This window comes from Molossus molossus, unplaced genomic scaffold (assembly GCF_014108415.1).
Source record: "Molossus molossus isolate mMolMol1 unplaced genomic scaffold, mMolMol1.p scaffold_m16_p_3, whole genome shotgun sequence".
Classification (NCBI taxonomy): Eukaryota; Metazoa; Chordata; class Mammalia; order Chiroptera; family Molossidae; genus Molossus; species Molossus molossus.
Window position 1 is genome coordinate 83,339,575 of NW_023425366.1, and position 20,461 is coordinate 83,360,035.

The window sequence follows — 20,461 nt, forward strand, 5'->3', positions numbered from 1 at the left end:
TTGTTCACATTATGGGAGAGAACAAAGGCCTTTACAAACCTATCAATTCAGTCCTTTTATTTCACAGATAAAGAGGGTAAGCAGCTTGTCCGCAGTTACATGCATCCTCAGTGGCAGAGATTGGACTAGAACCGGGTCTCCTGATTTTCTATCAAGTGATTTTTGCATTATAACAGACATAATTCATACCACACTCCATCCTGGTCTGTGCTTGATGATTCTCTGTGAACCTCAGCTAGGGAAGAAGAGTTGTGAAAGAATAGGTCTGTTTGGGGCTTCCCTGGGTTGCTATGAGTGTGGGATACTAGAAGAGGAAGTGATAAAACACATCTCCTACTTCTTCTATTCATCCCAGTTCTAAATATTGCAAGAGAGAGAAAGAGAGCGAGAGAGAGTGAGAGAGAAAGAAGAAGAAGAAGAAGAGGAGGAGGAGGAGGAGGAGGGAGAGGAGGAGGGAAGAGGAGGAAGAGGAGGAGGAGGAAGAGGAGGAGGGAAGAGGAGGAAGAGGAGGAGGAGAAGAGAGAAAAGAGAGAGACTATTCTAAACACCTAACAGAAATATTTCCTGGATAGAACATTGTACATGAGAGAAATTTTTAAAACCATAGAAAAGTAATTGATTTTACAGAACATCTGGCCTAAGACACACAATCATACACCTTTCAGAAGCTCTGCAAATAAAGCCCTGGTTACAGATGACCAACATAGAGAGCTTCAGGCTCCAGGGAACATCTCACCCTGCCCCGTGGAGTCTCTAACCCCCACACTATCAATTGAGCTGCTAATCAGTGGTGGAACTTGCCTCCAAATATGCAAATTCCAGGAGAAGGAAAAATACATTTGACTGGATTCTTTTGAAAAGCCCCACCATTCTCACGTCTATTTCTGATTTCATATTCATCAGTACCCAACATTCCACATATTCTATTCTGGGTAACCAGGTCCCTGGGTGACAATATGGGGGATGCTTTATCACAACATTCATGAGCTGTGTCTCAGGAGGAAGGGTGGTCAGATCTCTTGGGGTCATTCTTCTGTGCGTCCTTTGAGAACAAAATTCAGTGACAATGTTATTTATTATTATTATTATTATTTTTAATCCTCACCTGAGCATACGTTTTTATTGATTTCAGAGAGAGAGGGAGAGGGAGAGGAAGAGGGAAACATTGATGTGAGAGAGAAACATCAATCAGTTGCCTCCCATATGTGCCCTGACTGTGCCTTTTGTTGTACGGGATGATGCTCCAACTACCTGACCCACCTGGACAGTGCAAAAGTGTTATTGTTTTTAAAGTGTCTATCAAACAGTTTTTGTTCAAGGTTCAACACAGGAGTATGAATTGAGAATAGCCTGTGTCATATTCATGAACTAGGAAAGTTGTGACAGCAAAGTTCTTGAAACTGCCATTCTCAAGTTTACTGAAACATCAAAAAGTACCACATTCTTTGTCTGGCAGACATTTATCTTCCTTGTGCTCCATAGCTTCCTATAAGCATAGGATCGCTTCTATTTAAACTTTTCCTGGAAATTGCTTTCTCAAGTGAAGAGAAATCATTTGTTTTTAAGACATGAGCCAGCCATGTATTCTCTGTTCCATCTCAGGCAATACATTGCCTTTGTGCCATTTTTCTTGTCTCTTTCCATATCGTTTTCTGTGTTTTATACACAGACTCCTGAAAAATTCTTTCTACTTGTGTAGGAAAGCCACGACTTTCTTCCTCCAGGGCATTGATGGTTCTCAGAGCAAACGGAGTCCTTCCCCGGGGCAGGGGATTGTTCAGAGGCCGCATGGGAATAACAGAGTTGTATTTGTGCTGCCTGTTAACGGAGTTCATTAGGGACGTATAGAACTGGAACTTACACCACGTATCTCTTAAGAAGTTTTCAGTCAACAATAAGATTGTCCACGCAGACCCATTTACAGCATCGTCTAAATTCTGTAAATGCTGTCTGCCACATGGCATCTCGGCGAAGATTATTCCAGGTTTGATGCCAAAGTCATTCTGGAGCAGATCCTGGACCCTGAGAGCTTCACCTGTGTCATCTTCTGCGTGCAATATCACAAATTTGAAGAACAACTCTTCTTCTGCTTCCTCGTCAGGCTCCCCGTCCACGCCCTCAGCTCCCTCCTGCTCTCCTGCTGGCCTCTCAGTTGTGTTGCTGTGCTTAGCAACATCACACAGAGAGACTTCAGATTTCTTGGATTCTGACTCATGATGTCTTTGACTTGTGTCCACACTGTGGCTTTTAGCCAAAGAGAGAGAGAGAGAGCAGCGATCTATTTTAGACTTCCCGATACCCATTATGAATATCCAAGTCAGAAGAGAAAGGCTTTATTTCTCAGCTTTTCTTTTCATTCTAAAAGAAGAAATAACAGAGAAGAACATTGTAAATTTAATCAAAACATTCAAAATAGAAGCTTGCATTTAACCTGAAAAGCTCAAAAAGATGACGATATATGGTCCTAAGAAAGAAATGCCAAGCAGATCATTGGGAGACAAAAATCACCTGTCTTTTGTGAGCTTCTCAAGGGCTACTACAGGGAGTCAGGTGTAAGTTAAACCAAGGGTCCAAGTGACTATAAGACATTTGGAAAATTTAAATGTTATTTTATTAGCATATCAACCTCCAGATTAAAATGAATCACTTTGGTATTGTAGTGAGAGGTATCATACCACTCTATCCATCTGGAGTTTAAATCCAACTTCCCCATTATCAAATTATTATATAAAAATCTAAACAAACTGAATATTCAAATATTAAATGCAAGATTTATTTTTGTACCAAACACAAATACTAAACAGAATACAAATATCCTAACGCTGGCCAGCAGGCAGCTCTATTGACTCAACACAAAAAGACTGCAAATGTCAAATCTCACTGGTTTGCAGCTTTTTTGTTTGTCTGAGGTCAGGCATTATTGCTGTAGTGAGGATGGTGGAGAAATTATAAGAAGGGTTGTGAAAAATAGGGAATATTCTTTTCCAGCTAAACCTGGGAATACTGACTAAAACATATTGATTCACTTAGGGAAAAACTAGCATCTCGGTTTGGAAGTGAGATCTAGAAACACACACTGCAATTTTCTCCATTGAAGTCAACAAAGAATCATTATTGCCTAAACCCATTATTTTATTTTTAAAATTCCAAGTTCAGAGTGGAAGAATTAGATCAGCCACGAAAGAAAGGTATTCCGTGTGAATCTAATTGAAATAAGTGTTCAGATAATGTTGTTAATGTAACTCCAAAATAGGCAGTTACAAGGGGGATTCTTTTATAAAAGACAGAAAATTTAAAATACATAAATATAGACTCCATATTTTCAAATACGGGCCCACACTGTTTATTCTCCAGAGCACTTTTATTTATTGTTCATGGGCAAAGACCAGAGTTCAGTAAGAAACCAGAATCACATGATGACATAAGTAACACAGTTTCATATGCCTAAATAATTCAGGTTTAGAAGAAACCATTCAGCAAAAATGTGAAACATTGTTATGGGAAGAAAAGATAAGAAAAAAACACAGAGCCCAGCTGGTGTGGCTCAGTGGTTGAGTGTCGACCTTTGTTACTGGTTTCATTCCAGATCAGGGCACATGCCCGGGCTGGGGCTCAATCTCCAGTAGGGGTCATGCAGGAGGCAGCCAGTTGATGTTGATGCTTCTCTTTCTCATTAATGTTCCTCTCTCTCTCTCTCTCTCTCTCTCTCTCTCTCTCTTTCTATTTCTCTCTCTCTCCCCCTCTCTCTCAAAAAATCAATAAAAATTTTTTAAAAAAGGAAAAGAAATAACACAGAGAACTTCCTTCTGATATACATGAAGAGTGACAGGGTTTGCTGCTGCCTCTGAATAGAGAAGGAATTGCCGACTACTACATGTCATTTATTACATCTGTACTTCATGTTCTGACTCCATAGTAAATTATGCTAACTAAACTGCTACATACATATATACACACATATATTCCTAATAATACAATCAAATTAATCTGAACTCTCCTCACTGGTTAGGATTAATTGCTGACTTTGTTGCTGCATTATGAAAAAAAGGTTTTACTATGCAAAGTTGAAGAAGCTTCCCCTGCAGAATAAAATAATGGTTAAATATCTATTTACTGTGCCAATTAAAATGATCTTTGCTTCTTCATTGAGAGGTTTGTTAAAGCACCTTAACCTCAGTGTCTTGATCACTAACTGCTGCAGATAAGTGCATGTGAAGTAATACAAGACAGTCATAAAAATGTCAAAAATTTCTAAAGTAAAATGCTGTGTCAAGCCAGATCACAAACTCTTTTCAACTAAAAAAATTTTTTAAAGAATTACAACTTTGTGTCTTATCTTTCTTAAATGCCAGTCAGCAAAAAGAGCAAAACACTCCAGAAATCTATGGTGTGCTATTTAACTTCCAAGCACTCCTACCCACCCCTGCCCTAAGTAGACCAGAGAGAAAAAGTTAATGACAGTGTCTTAAACACGTCACTCTGATCTTCTAACTTGGAGGGAGAGAGTGAGGAGGAAGCCACGGTGTGAGGGAGCCCTGCCTTTCCCACTACCAGTGATTCACAGACGGGGAGATGGTCAGATTCTGTCACTGGGATTCCCAAGGTTGGAAGAAAAGAGAGGGGCTGAGTGTGCCTACTCTGAGCCAATAATGCCATCAATAAGGAGGGCTTTACTAGAACTGAAGGAGGGCATGGATGTCGAAGGAAATGTGGGGAGGGAAGAAGGCTTGCCACAAGAATCCTAGAAGCTCCCTTTATTAATTAATTAATTTATTAATTAATTTATTTTTATCCTCACCTGAGGACATTTTTCCATTTTTTGTTCAGATAGAGTGGGAGGGAGAGAGAGAGAGAAACATCGACGTGAAAGGGACACATCGAGTGGCTGCCTCCCGCACGACCCAACCAGGGACGAGGACAAACTGCAACAGAGGTACGTGCCCTTAGCGGGAACCGAACCCGGGTCTCTGTGGACCGCAGACCGACGCTCTAACTGCTGAGCCAAACTGGCCAGGGTCTGGCAAGCTCCCTTTAAAGTTCTCTTCGCCCATCAGGAATGGTCAGCACCAGGGCTAAACGTTTGGGTTCCATCTCCTTCCCCTCAGCTAAATGGGAGGAGAGTGAAGGCAGCCGCTGGGGAGAGGTACATGAGATGGCTGTTCACGGGAATAAAACACATGTGTATTCACTTTCCAATTTACTTTTCCAGAAAAGATGGTTGAAACACCTAATGACTTTGAAAACATTTATATTGAAAAGTTTCACCTCCACCCATATCCATCCTGTTACCCCCATGGCCTCCCACTGGTGATCAATTTTATGAGTTTCTCCTATATATTCTGTTTCTTTATGAATATATATTCTTTCGTCTCTTTCCTTGTTTTCAAAAAAATATCGTGTGTGTGTGTGTGTGTTCATTTATACACACACACACACTGTCAAATACCAATATATGGACAGATTGCTTTTCCCATTAATACTATGACCTCATAGCTTTCCACATCAGCACATAGAAAACTTCCTCACTCTTATTTATGACATAACCTTCCACCATGTGATTGTACTACAGCTGTCCCTGTTCCTGGATATGGGAGTTGTTTCCAGTTTACTACTATTATGAACAATGTTGCAATGAATAACTTTGGACAAAAGTCATTTCATGTGTGTGCAAGTTCATCTGTAGAATAATTCTATCAAATGGAGTTTCTATATCAAAGGACAAATGCATTTGTGATAATGATAGATTTGGCCAAATTGCTCTCTGTAAGATTGAACATTTTTTCATTTATTTATTTATTTTTATTTATTGTTTTTATCTATTTATTTTTATCTTCATCCGAGGACATTTTTGCATCTATCTTCAGATAGAGCGGGAGGGAGAGAGGGAGGAAGAGAGAGAGAAACATCGATGTGAGAGAGACACATCGACCGGTTGCCACCTGGGGGCTGAGTTGCCACCGCAACTGAGGCACGTGCCCTTAGCGGGAACCAAACCCAGGACTCTCTGGTCCATGGGCTGACGCTCCAACCACTGAGCCAAACCAGCTTGGGCATTTTTTCGTTTTTTAAATGTTTAACTTGACACATTGACAACCCCATCTCCCTTCCCTTGCCTCTGCCAAGATCTAAGACAATGGAAGCTACCAATTACCATTGACCACAGCCCAACACAGCTAATCACATCCCCTTAGGCAAGAGAAATGTGGAAAAATATAAGCCATCTAGACTGACAAACCTCAGAAGAGGCGGTGGGGGGGAGGGAAGAGATAAACCACAGAACTTACATGCATGTACGCATAACCAATGGGCATAAACAACAAAGTTGGGGACAGAGCGGGGAGGGCGTGTTGGGGAGAAGGGTGTCAATGGAGGAAAAAGGAGAAACATCTGTAACAAAAATAAATTAATAAAAATAATTTTAAAAAAGAAAAGAAAAATATAATCCATCAGAATGAAGCCCTGAAACTGAGGTTCTGAAGGGAAGATCAAAACAGGTCTGAGATCAGAAGGAATGAGGGTCCAGAATGTATCCACTTTATATGTAGGCAAAAGAAGATCTAATAGAATCCCCTGTATTAAACAGGAGTAAGATGGAAAGAACAGCTTGGCAAATATGCAAAAATATTACAAGAAATAAAAGAGAATATAAAGAATCATAACATGCAAAAGACAAATAAAAAATTCCAAATTCATTAAGACTCTGAAATCAGATGGTCTGAATATAAATCCCAGCCCTGCTACAAAAACAAACAAACAAAAAAACCCACAAAACTGGGAAATTTTGTACAAGATACTGAAAATCTTTGTGCTTTGACCTTAACATGTGTAAAATGGTAATAATTATAGTGCCTACATTTAGGGTTTCTAGTTTATAGTTATAGTACCTATGAAGATCAAAATGGCTTAGAACAGTGCCCCCCAAATTTTAGCAGCTATTACTGTTATTAAATATGTAACAAAGAAACTAAAGAAAAATTTACACAACAAATGGTCAAAGTGGAGTCCATGGACAGGTGCCAGTCTCTGAACGTTTTGGTGTCAGTCTGTGACGAGACAACGAGATTGTGCCAGGATGTCAATCAACTACATTAGCTAAGTCTGCTGTTTAGTTCAGCTGACTTTTTTTTCATAGTAAGACATTCTCAGTGAAGACAGCAGCATGGTCTACATTGGGTGCGGGCTTCTTATATTACAGACAAGCACTGCGAGTAATACTGCTCTAAAAGACATGAAAGAGAATATGTAACAATAAAACAAACATATTAAAGATGAGCTAACAGAATTAGATGAAAAGGGAGACTGTAGACTATTAGGAAAAAATAGAAAGAGTAAAGAGTGAAATAAATATGAAAAAAAAATCACAGCCTTGGCCGGTTTGGCTCAGCGGTTAAAATGTCGGCCTGCAGACCAATGAGTCATGGGTTCGATTCTGGTCAATGGTACGTGCTTCAGTTGCACTTGTCCCTGGCCCTGGTCGGGTTGTGCGGGAGGCAACTAGTCGATGTGGCTCTATCACATTGATGTTTCTCTCTCCCTCCCTCCTTCCCACTCTATCTGATAATAAGCAGAAAAATATCCTCAGATGAGGAATACAAAATATATATATATATCTCTCACAGGAAATGGAAAGGAAAAAAAACCCAACAACAACAAAAAAGTAATTTGAAAAAAAGATAGAGCTATGGAGATTTATTTTTTTATTTTTATTTTTTTGTGTGTGTGATTTTTTTTTATTTTATTAATTTATTTTTGTTACAGATGTTTCTCCTTTTCCCCCCACTGATTCCCTCCTCCCCCTCCCTCCCCGCCCTGTCCCCAGCTTTTATGCCCATGTCCACTGTTCATGCATACATGCATATAAGTTCTGTGGTTTATCTCTCCCCCACCACCCCCTCTACTTGGGATTGTCAGTCTGTACCCCACTTCCACGTCTCTAGGACTATCCCATTCCTCGGACTGTTATGTTCATTATATTTCACAAATCAGTGAGATCATATGATACTTGTCTTTCTCTGTTTGGCTTGTTTTGCTTAGGATAATACTTTTCAGGTCCCTCCATGTCGTTTCTAAATATAAGAGCTCTTTCTTTCTTACAGCTGCATAGTACTCCATTGTGTATATGTACCACCACTTTTTTATCCATTCGCCTACTGATGGACATTTGGGCTGTTTCCAGATCTTAGCAATTGTAAATAGTGCTGCTACCAACATGGGCGTACATATATTCTTTCTGATGGGTGTTTCAGGCTTCTTAGGGTATATTCCTAGAAGTGGGATCATGGAGATTTATTTTAAAAGGCAACCAGTATAATGAAAATAAATGCATCTGAAATAGAAAATCCAACGAACATAAAAAAAATAATTAAAAGATATAACAAATTCACCACCTTAATTCAAGTGATCAGTCTTACTGAGGACAGCCAGACATTATGTGTCTCCCGGTATAATTCAATATGACATGCACAGCATAATGTAGGACAAGATTTGCTAACGATGCTGAGTCAGCATAGAATATAGAGTCTGGCATTTGGGGAAGAGGTCCAGCCAGGAGATGTGTATTTGGCATTTAGCTGTGTATAGACAGTATTTAAAACCTAAAGATTATATGAAATTATTAAGGAAGTGCGTATAGATAGAAAAAGGAAGTGGATTTCCGACTTGCCAGCCCCATAATTATGTGAGCCAATTCCTTAAATAAATCTCCTCTCTCCCTCCATCTCCTCCCATCTCTCTCTCCTCTAACCTATTAGTCCTGTTTCTCTGGAGAACCCAAATACTACCTTCTTTAAGAGTTTGTTGCCCTAAAATTAAAAGTTAATATTTGCATTTTTAAAACATTATGACCACTTGGGAAGAGAGGCTCCCAAAGAGTAAGTAAAATAATAATCAGTAATTATTTGATAATAAAATACACACATATACAACTTTTAAATCTGTCCATGTGGTTACCACAGAAAAAGCTTCTGTGTTTAATCACTGCCTCTGAAATTTAACACATTTAAAATTGAGACATCTAGTACAGAACCTGAATCCTTCAGACTTCGTTTTCTTTCCTATTTAAACAGCACCATCTTGTGGCGAATACATGTAAAATCAATGGTTTCTTCACTTGTCAATACATTTTAATGTTATAAATAAATAAGTGTTGTTGAAAACTTACCCTGCACCAAGACCTGCTGGGTTTGAGGGCTGTGAAGTCAGGATAAGTAGACAAGTAGGACTCACTGCACTGTGCTTCATTCAGGAGAACAGGTGCTACGGAAGCACTCAGGAAGCCACCTGCAGCAGGGAACACCAAGCGTTAGTGAGGCCAAGAGAGGTGGGTGTTTTCCATTCAGCGGGACCAGCTTTTGCAAAAACACTGAGACACCAGATGGTAAATTCCATTAGAAACATTTTGCACTAGGTGTTTATATAATTCCAGTCCACGTAAGTAAGGGCAGGAAGAAGGTAGTGGTGACAAATAAGAATGGGGAGATAAACAGGATTGGAGAGTGTAAGAGGCCTAAGATATTATGTTCAGCACTTTGAATTTGATCATGTTTGCAGAGAGAGAGAGCCCCTCACAGGTGTTAAGTTGGGGAGTGACATGAAATGACTTGTTCTAGACAGGTTAAACTAGTTGCAGTAAGGAGACTAGGCTAGAAGACTGTAAGGCCTTAGACTGGGAGAACAATCATTTGAGAAGCTGGTGCAATAACCAAGGTAAGAAAGCAGAGTCCTGACCTAAGGAAGTGATAATGGAGACAAAGACATGTAGTCGGTAACAAACGTGGGTGGGTGGCAGAAAGAAAAATCAGGTATGCCTCCTAAGCCTGTGCTTTATATAACTTGGTGGTGTTGACATTTGCCAAGATGAACAGGGGTGGAGGTGGGTGTGACCAATTAATTCAATTTGGGGTGTAGTGAGCTCCGAGTCCCCATAACCTAGAAGAGGAGCTGCCCAGTAGGGACTTACACAAGTAGGTTCAAAGCTCAGGAGCGCATCCTCATGGGGGATCAAAGTGTGGCACTAGCTCAAATCTGTAAGGAACTGAAAACAGGTAGAAGGAAAGAAAGAACAGAGGCAGAACCAAAGGCTGCCGGGCATCCAGAAGAGGAGAGGAGTGGCATCTGGAGGTGGGCAGGAGCATTTACAGAGAAATGGTGGGAGTCACCACACCACACTGCCTTGCGCTTGCTTAAGCCTCTGCAGGAAGTGAGGACATGAGGAGAGGGGGAAAGCTTAGCTAAGAAGGAAAGTAGAGGCCAATAGCTGCAAATAAACGTAGGGCCAGGAGCGGATTTCATGAAGAGAAGTGATACTTGGAATGCCTAGAAACTGAGGGAATGTGATGACCTACGGACTTGGGGTTTTACCTTCCTGGGAGAAGATGAATGCACTTTTGTTTTTATGAGGGACAAGTGCATTATCTTGGGTGTGAGCATACTGTTATTACTATTGTCTGGAAGTTCTGGTATGGAAAGAAGGGTGCTGTGGATGTGAAGTGGCCAAAGGGGTATTCTGCAGCCGACAGTGCAGATTTGCTCATCCAAAATGGATTTCAACTTCCTTTTGGTGTACCTTCCTGAACTTCTGGTACACAAATACTAAAAGCTCTATTTCCTAGACTCCCTTAAAGCTAGGGTTTACGATATAATTTAAGTTCCGCCAATTAGACCTACTTACATGTCTGGGTTAAATATAAAGGCAGGCAGAGTGTGAGGCACCTATTTGGCTGGTTAAGACTCTAGCAGAGTTGGGGTGATTCAGGAGCTGGCAGCTGCCTGAGTTGGCAGGTTCCCTGGTCGTGGCAAAAGCCCCAGAAACACTATACCACTGCCGCTCAGCAGTGCTAGCAGGTGCCCCTAGAAACCCAACCTGGAGTCTAGCTCGACTTTCCTGATGCGACTGTAAATCTTGTAATACCCTCTAATGCATACCTTCTGTTTCAAATAGCAGAGTAGATTCTGTTCTCTGTAGCTAAACTGTGATCGGTACAACATCCAAATTCAGGACAAGGAGCTACAGCAGAGGTCAGCAGCAAAACATGACCTGCCACCTGTTTTTGTAAATAAAGTTGTGTTGGAAGACAGTCATGCCCATTTCTTTATGTATTGTCTGTGACTACAGAGGCAGAGTTGAGTAGTTATAACAGAAACCACATGGCCCATAAAGCTGGTGATATTTACTATCTGGCCCTTTCCAGAAGTTTGCCAGCCCCAGGGCGACAGTGTGGGAGAGCCAGGGTGCCAGCACACAACAGAAAACACCTGTCAGCCAGACAAGGAACATGTAGGCTTCTCTTTCACCCCTTCACACTGAAAGTATGGTTTAAATCTCAAGGAGGGTAATCAATACTGGCGTAAATAGGTAGAATTTGAATCCATCCTCATCGTATATTGAAATTACATTATTAAGAATCAGCTCTCCTTTATTTATTTTCTTCTTTTGGAGGTTACACAGAATCCATAAGGATGACAAAGGCCCAGTATAAATAAAAGGAGTAAAAAATAGTACCTATTGATACTTATTTATAGTCCAAATAAATCAGTGCCTGTATTTTTCATATGAGGTATCAGAGCACGCATTAGCAGGTGTAGGGTTATGGGCAATACAGGAGTGTAGCACCCTGTATCTTTCCTTCATGGCACCAATCACAACTAACTGTACAGTTAATTAATGATATGTATGACTATCTGCTTAGTTTCTCTTTTTTCCCACTGACAGGTTGTAAACTGGTAGATTGTAAAGTTTACCAGAACAATGACCGAATCTGTCTTCTTCACTGCTATATCCCCAGAGTCTCGCACAGTCACCATTCAAGAATACCTTCTGAATGAATCAATGACTGAGACTATTCCAAATATGACTAACACAGTATTTGAGGTTTAGAGAGATAGCCTGATAACTCTTTATTATCTGTATTATATAAATGACGGACTCAATCAGAATGGGACTAGCCAATCCAAATATATCTTGTGGGGTTTTTTAAATGAGCAATTATGTTGCAGTATTAAAAATTATGTGACTATAAACATGGTCCATTCATTTCAAGACAGAGTTCAAGGATCATATCTGTCAGAAAGCATTTTCTTTTATCTCCAGGTAAAGTTCTGCTCCCCTGGACACCCATAATATCCTGTTCACATCTCATAACATATATTGCACGGCACTCTTAACTTCCTTGGTAGTGTGGGCGTTGCCTTCCACCCCATTTTCCCAGAATACTCGGTCAAGGTAAATGACATCATCATTTACCCAGTTATGACCAGAAACCTGAGGCATCACTGATACCTTCCCCGTCCTCTCCTATACTTTCACTCCTGGCTGTCACCAAGCCCTGTCTATTCATCCTCTAAAATACATCTCTAGTTGTTCCACTTTCCCTCTTCACATCTGCACTCTAAGTCAACATCTCTCCCCAGATCCACCACTGCACTGTTTCCTAATTGGTCTCCTCTGTACACTCCGGTCAGTCTAATCCTTTCACTATTTAGCAACCACAATGATCTTTTTAAACACACACATCTGATCAAGTTTACTCCCATAGGCAACCCAGCAATGGCTTTCTACTGCTTTCAGAATAAAAATGTTTTCATATGGTCAATGCTGCCCTGTATCTGACTCGTTCAGCTCCAAACTCATCTCCTGCCTCTCTCCCTTTTCTTCCTCCAGTTCCCTGCACATGAATCTTTTTTTCAGATTCTCCAATTTGCTCAGCTTTCTCCTGTCACAGGATCTATAAAGGCATTTTACTGCAATTTTAAAGTATGAGTTATATGACTATATTTTCTTAGAGAAATTGCACACAGTATCATGGGCTAGCAAAAATTCTATTGAAGGTTAACAATCAGAATTCCAAAAATGGGAATAGCAACAACATAAACTATCAAATTATTTATATGACTGAATCCTATTAAACCATTAAAAATGTTTATGATTGCTATGAATAATTTCAATGACATAAGAAAATGCTTCCATAATAATGAGTGAAAAAAGTAGAGTATAAAATAGCATATTCAGCCCAGCCGGTGTGGCTCAGTGGTTGAGCGTCGATTCATGCATCAAGAGGTCGCCGGTTCAATTCCCAGTCAGGGCACAAGCCCAGGTTGTGGGCCAAATCCCCAGTGGGTGGCATTCAGGAGGCAGCCAACTGATGTTCTTTCTCATCGATGTTTCTCTCCCCCCGCCCCTTCCCCTCTCTCTAAAATCAATAAAGAAACATATATATATTTTTTAATAAATAAATAAAATAAAATAGCATATACAGTATGATCTCAGCTTTATAAAACAAACTAGAGAAAATAGATTGGAAAAATGTATACCAAAAAGGTAACATTGGTTATCTGTGTTTGTATAAGTATATCTCTATATATCCCTTTTCTACAATGATAATGCAATCTGAAAAAAATTTTGTTTTTAGTAAATAAAATAATCGTTTCCTAGGTTTTGTACTTTTAAATAGAGGTCATGTCGCCCTGGCCGGTTTGGCTCAGCGGTTGGAGCGTCGGCCTGCGGTACAGAGAGACCCAGGTTCGATTTCCGCTAAGGGCACGTACTTCGGTTGCAGTTTGTCCCCGGCCCTGGTTGGTCGTGCGGGTGGCAGCCACTCGATGTGTCCCTTCACATCGATGTTTCTCTCTGTCTCTCTTCCTCTCTGTCCCTCCTGCTCTATCTGAACAAAAAATGGAAAAATGTCCTTGGGTGAGGATAAAAATAAATAAATAAATAAATAAATAAATAAATAAATAAATAAATAAATAAATAGAGGTCATGTTAACTTGGTGCCAGAGTCTATTCCTTATGTGCCATATCTGTGCATTCCAGGTGGGTGTAGTCGGTCTCCAGGTTTAACTCTGACCTCCTGTTTTCTTATCTATATGCAAATGTTCCAAGAGTCTGGGTTTACTAACTCTAAGCCAACCAGGGATCCTCCAATATTTTAATTACAGCACCACAGAGCAGTATCATCTCCATAATGCCTAAAACAGGTCCTTGAGCAAGTAAACAATTAGTTGAAAACACACACACAACTGCTTTTATAGGTTTCAAAAAAAGAGCAAAAATACAAACAGAGCTTCCCCTGGGTACCTGCTTTTTTATCTGTGGAACCTGTCTCTTGAGTTAGCTGCTGGGCAGCTCCAGGCTGATGAGTACTCTCTAGCTCACACAGACAGAAGCTTGTGACAGGTGTTTTGATTCTAACTTCACTCCTGGCTTCCTTTTAACTCTCTACTCTTCTCTTTGATCCATATTCCAAATCCACTTTTTGTTGTTGTTGTTCATCCTCACCTGAGGATATTTTTCCACTGATTTCTTTTTTTAGATAGAGTGGAAGGGAGAGGGAGAGAGGGAAAGTGAGAGGGAGAGAGAGAGAGAGACAGAGAGAGACAGAGAGAGAGAGAGAACTGAGGCCGAGGTCCAGATAAATGCCCTCGATCCTTCAGTCCAAGGGCCAATCCCTAACTGCTGAGCCAAACTGGCCAAGGCCAAATCCATTTAATTTTTAAATTTTATTAAATCTTCTATTGCACATATTTATTCAGGCACCCAATTCTGAAATAACAATTTTTTTTCTTTTTTTCTAGAAGAAGGTAGGGTAATACACATACTACTGATAACATCACAGAACAAGTTCCTTGGGGTTAAAATGAGAAATAAGCATTATAAATAAAAGTATTTTAGTCTCAACACCTTTACCTAAAGATAAAAATATTGTTTTGCATTTCCATTCCCATATATTTTTTTAAAAGGGAACTAAATTTTGCTGTAAAATCCTGATATTCTAATATATGCTTAGTCACTACACTTAAAATACTTGTATAATATTTTCTGAACAAGCTACTTCAGTTTCTTTTTTCCTTTTAAACTACCTGTTACTGGTACCACTCAGAAAGTCTCCAAATCAGTGACCACTGCTTCCTACTGACGCAGAGGAATTGACAAAAATAATTACTGCACATTCTTTTAGGTGAACTGGATGGTATTTTTCTTTCACTTTCTATATTTAAAAATTGGAACTGGCACTAAAGGGCAAACTTCTCCCAACCAGAAAGAACATTTTATAAAAACAGAATTTAAGGTCAAAATGAAGCCCAAGAGAAAGATGGTTGTGCATTTTAATATTAGAGAGTCTTAGCAACCAACAATTTTCTAAAGGTGCCATAAGCTTCATGGAATGCCAGTATCTAACAGAAACCCACCCGAGGGTCAGTAGCAAAAAAAAAAAAAAAGTTACACTAGGACTATGGCAGTAATCCCTGAGATACAGTATTTGAACAGGGAAATGAAGGTGCACAGCCTATGATGGTCTACCAGAGACCCACCACAGGCAAAGGGAACAGCAGCAGGATCAATGTCCCTGCAGTGGAGTAAGCAAGGGAGAAGGTAGGGGATGTGATCAGAGAAGTAATCAAGGGTTAGATCACACAGAGCTTTGAAGCCATTGTAAGAGTTTGGTTTTTATCATTGTGATAAGTAGCCACCAAAAGGTTTTAAAGGGAAGTAAAAGTTCTGATTATATTTGAAAAAGTCACTGCCATTTGTAAAAAGACTATAGAGGAACAAGGGTAGAAGCAAGAAGAATAAATCAGACTTCACAGTCATCTAGGTAAGAGAGGTTGTGGTTTGCGTGAGAGAGGAAGCAAAATGTGGTCAGATTTGAGATATCTTTTCAAAGTAGAGTCAACAGAATTTACTAGATGTTTGGATGTAGGGTCTGAGCTAAAAAGAAGCTCCAAGGAAGATTCCCAGAGTTTCACCCTAGTTGAATGGCATTAACGTTTACCTTTACCAGGGAAAAGCCGCAGGAAGGACTGGGTGGGTGTGGTATCAGTCATTCTATTTGAATATACTCAAATCAAATTCCTATTAGACTTCCATGTGGTGATGGTAAGTTAACAGCTGGATATATGTATGCGTCTGGAGCTCAGAAGTGAAGCTAGAGATAAAACTTTGGAAGTCATAAGCTTATAGATATTATTCACTGCCATGGAATATGGCTTGGGACAGAAATTGCCTGGGGATCAAGTATGGCTAGAAGGAGACTATGGCCAAGAATTGAGCCCTGAGGTACTCTAACACTTAGTGGTTTGGGAGAGGAGAAGCCTGAAGACACCGCCGTACCAAACAGAAGTGGTGACCTGGAGGCCACGTGAAGAAAGACTTTCTAGGAGGACCTGGTGGTAAACTGTGTCATATGAAATGAAAACTATACAGATACTGGATTTCACAAATGCCAAGTGGGTGATGGAGACAAAAGGCCCAGAGGAGAGAGTGGAGGGGGAAAGAGGAGGAGTGGAAATAGAGACATGGCTCCAAGTCCTTTAAAGAAGTTTTGTTGTTTAAATAAAAGGGATCAAAGAAATGGGCGGAACCCAGAAAGGGATGATTGGTCTGAGGGGGAGGTGATTATTTAAAGACCAGATTTATCAGCAGACTCATATTTGTTAAACAATAAATAAAAAATACCATGAGCAAACGATTCAACAGTATCAATGTGATTTATACTTCAAGTTCAAAGCAGCTGGACATGAGTAACATTTACTTTGCTTCAAAAGGAAGTAAAACAGTATTCTACTCCGGCTCATCTACTTTAAATAAAGTATAAAATAGAGTTGCTTAACTGCATTTATAACCAACACACTATTGAAAGTATTATATCACATTTTAAAGACACCCCCCCCTCCTTTTTTTAGTTTAATGCCAGGAAAAACTGGAGAGGTCCTAACTAATATAATACCGGAAACTAGCTCGCAGCTGCCAGTTCAAATTATTTTTGGCCAAATTAGCTTTTGGACAAGAAGCAAATAAGGAAACAACCTTCAGCATTTTGTGCCCGGCTAAGGCTCCCGCAGAACATTTAAGCCCTTTAAGACGCTGGGCATTGGCTTGAAGACGTTGTATATGGCTTGAAGGTTTCTTTAAAAAATGGGTTTTCTAGTCAAAGTGAAACAAGAACGGTAGAAAGTTGCGTGGGTTTTCCCTTCAGAGATCGGCACCGTCCGACCGAGGAGGGAGCCGGGCTCCCGGAGCCGCCGCGCCCTGCCCGCCGTGGGGCCGACTCGCCAGACTGCTGCGCGCGGCCGCCCGCCCCAGCCCACCCCGTCCGGCCGCACCTCCCCGGCGCCCTACCTGCCTACTCCCCGGCGGGCCACACCGGGCCCAGCTTGGAGGCTTTTCCGTCTTCGTCTCCCGTCGAACTGACCCACTTGGTGTGCGACTTCCCCCGGGCGTCGGGAGGAAGAGGTGGCCAGTCCCCAACCCGCTGCCAGTTCCCTACGCACGCCCACTGCCCTGCGCTCCAGCCGCGCGCGCGGAAGTCGCGGCACCGCGGAGTCCCCACCCCTCGGAGACGCTCTGACGCTTAACCCTTGGAGGTCAGTGGTGCGGCTCCCAGCTCCCCAGGGGCTGCTTGGGCCCCGACGCAGCACCGCGGGGGCGAGTCAGGGGTTAGAAGGTGGATGGATGTCCCCGCGCGTAAGGGAGAGACTGGCCATTCAGAAGGGAGGAGGAGAGGAAATCCGAACTCTCGCCCAGGCAATATGGACTCTAAGCTGCTGCTTCTTTTTCTTTTCTCTTTTCTTTTCTTTTCTTTTCTTTTCTTTTCTTTTCTTTTCTTTTCTTTTCTTTTCTTTTCTTTTCTTTTCTTTTCTTTTCTTTTCTTTCTTTCTTCTCCTCCTTCTTGTCTTCATAAACCCCGACTTTGAGGCTGGGGAGTGCGGAGGGGGGACCCCACTGTTTCTTCTCCTTACAGACCTGGGTGCTGGGATGGGGCTGCAGCCACTGCTTCCGTGTTCCCGGTGCGCCCAACACTGCTCCGGCCCTAAGCCCAAAATACTTGATCCTACCTATCCACTCTATCCTCCTAGAGGGGAGCCCCTAAACTCCAAAGGAAGGAAATGGCCTGCCTCACTCAGACTGACCCTGCACCTTTTCCGAGATATAGCGACTCCCCAGTCCTCCACGACGGTCTCTTGGCGTTTCGTTTTCCTTTGGGGCTCTCTCACTGGAAGTTGCGGCAACAACCCCATCGCTGGCCAGGGATGCGAAGCGCATCACCCGCTCCCCTGCCAGGCCAACTTTCTCAGGTTCTTTTTCCGCAGTCGAAACAGACTGGAACTTCCCTGAATATCAAGGAAGAACATTAAAAGCAGTCAAGTAAAGAAGCAAAAAAGCCTGTTAGATGTAAGAAACATCCAAACCTGTAAGAATTTCTGTAAGTTTATTTGAGCCAAACTGATGGTAAATGCAGGGAAGCAAAAGCTCAAGGGATTGAGAAAAATGCTCCAGAGAAGAGCCGTTTTGCACCTTTTTTATGCATGACAATAAACAGAGGAGGCATAAAGGGGTTACAGTACAGGAAATTCATTGGTGATAGATTAGGGAAAAGGCAAAGCGGGGAAATCTCTGGGATTGGATAAATTAAAATGAACAGACACTACTTTTACATAGGTGGGTATAGGATAGTTAACAATTGACACAATAACAATAACAATGAGGGGCTCTGTGGCATCCTGCTCTGGTGGGAGATTGTGCTCTGAGGCATTTGGAAAAAGGAAACATGGCTACACCATTCATTACATTCTGACAGCTGGCTTCTTCCACTTCCCAGTGGTTGTTTCAACTTTTCAGGTAAATAGTGGCCTTGTTACTAATCTAAATGATACTTTTGTTGCACCCATCTCCCCTGAGAGTTTCTCTGCCTTTCTACAAAGTTCACTATTGTCTCCTCCAAATACTCTATTTTCTGATGTCAACCACCCCATGTGGCCTTTATGCTTATCAAACTTGTTAAAATTCTTCTCTTTAAGTCTCCTCAGTCAGTTCCTCTCACAACCCCTCAAATCGGTGCTTTTCAGTTGCAATACTGCTAATAGCAAATGCCATAAACATTTATTTCCCCATTCACTACCTATATCCCATGCACAAATAAACCTAGTCACTAATGTCAAAGGCAAATTCACTTGAATTTTTCCATTTTATGTCTCAACTTGTTCCAAATTTTGCATTTTTCTTCATAAATATTCACACTGTACTAAGAAAATATTTTAAATTGGTTATGAGTTTTATGACTTAAATTTTCTACCCAAATTATTAAGTATACATTTCAAGAAAGTGCAGTGATAATATATGCCAACAAATAGTTGGTGTCTTCTACACGAGGGATATAGTGTGAACAAGACACACATGGTCCCAGTCCTCATGGAGATTTTGCAGTATAGTCCAGGAGATAGACAATAGACATGTAAACAAGTAATAAAACGTCAGGTCCATTCATTGGGAATGAATGAATGAATGAATGAATGAATGAATGAATGAATGAATGAAACAAAGCAGAGTAAAGTGGGAAGGGGTATTAATTAAATCAGAATAGAGATGGCTTCTCTGACATGTAAAATGTTTTCCTTGTGGCTTCCCAACCCTGAAATCCTTGACATTAAATGCTGGTGTTTTCAAGGTCTTGATCCTCTGTCCTCTTTAGCTTACTCTACCATTTCCCTGGATATCTTACATATGCCCAGCAGACTCATACATAAATCAGTAAGGATATAAATGATTTGAACATGATTAATGAGCTTGACCTGATTGACATACATAGATTATGGATCCAGTACAATTTCAAAATACACATTCTTTTCAAGTACACATGGAACATTAACAAAATTGGTCTATATTTTTCACCATAGACCAAGTCTCAACAAAGCAAAATCAAAACAAAGTAGAAGACTGAAATAACACAGAATATGTTCTCTCACCACCTACCTATTATACTGAAAACAAAAAACAAACAAACAAAAAAATAACAAGAAAAGCCTCTACATGTCTGGAAATCAAAAGACATTTAAAAATAACCCATGGGTCAAAAATAAACCACAACAGAAATCATAAAATGTTTTTATCTGAATGTTACTAAAAATACTATATATCAGTATTTGTGGGACATAGCTAAATCTAATGAGAGCAGAATTTCTAGTCTTACATGCACATATCAGAAAAGAAAGCCAGAGAATCAACTATCTAAACATCAGCATCAAGATATTAGAAAAACACAGAAAATGAAATCCAAATAAAAATAAGACTAGAAAATAAAGAAAAAATTAAGAGGATCAACAAGAGCAAAAGACAGTTCTTTGAAAAGACTAATAAAATTAATAAACTACTGGTAAAACTACTTAGAAAAAAAAAAAGAGACAGAGAAGACACAATACTAGAAATAAAAAGGAAACATCAGCCCTGGCCGGTTTAGCTCACCAGTTGGAGTGTCAGTCTACAGACCAAAGAGTCCCGGGTTTGATTCCGGTCAAGGTCACACCTTGGTTGCAGTTCATCCCCAGCCCTGGTCAGGTCGTGTGGGAGGCAACCAATCGATGTATCTCTTTCACATCAATGTTTCTGTCTCCCTCCCTCCCACTCTAGCTGAAGATAAATGGGGGGGGGGGGGGGGATTGTCGGATGAGGATTTTTAAAAAAGGCAAC

General features: G+C 40.7%; 1 protein-coding gene across 1 annotated transcript; it reads right to left on the bottom strand.

Annotated features, from left to right (window-relative positions):
• Positions 1–1,243: 1,243 nt before the first annotated feature.
• On the bottom strand, positions 1,244–2,352 carry TICAM2 (toll like receptor adaptor molecule 2). Its single transcript, XM_036280125.1, has one exon. It carries the CDS (start codon positions 2,301–2,303, stop codon positions 1,599–1,601), a length of 705 nt encoding a protein of 234 aa, XP_036136018.1. The 5' UTR covers positions 2,304–2,352; the 3' UTR covers positions 1,244–1,598.
• Between the last annotated feature and the right edge of the window lie 18,109 nt (positions 2,353–20,461).

What these genes read in the sequence shown, in the direction of transcription:
- TICAM2 (XM_036280125.1), bottom strand. Translation starts at nt 2,303, where the DNA reads ATGGGTATCGGGAAGTCTAAAATAGATCGCTGCTCTCTCTCTCTCTCT.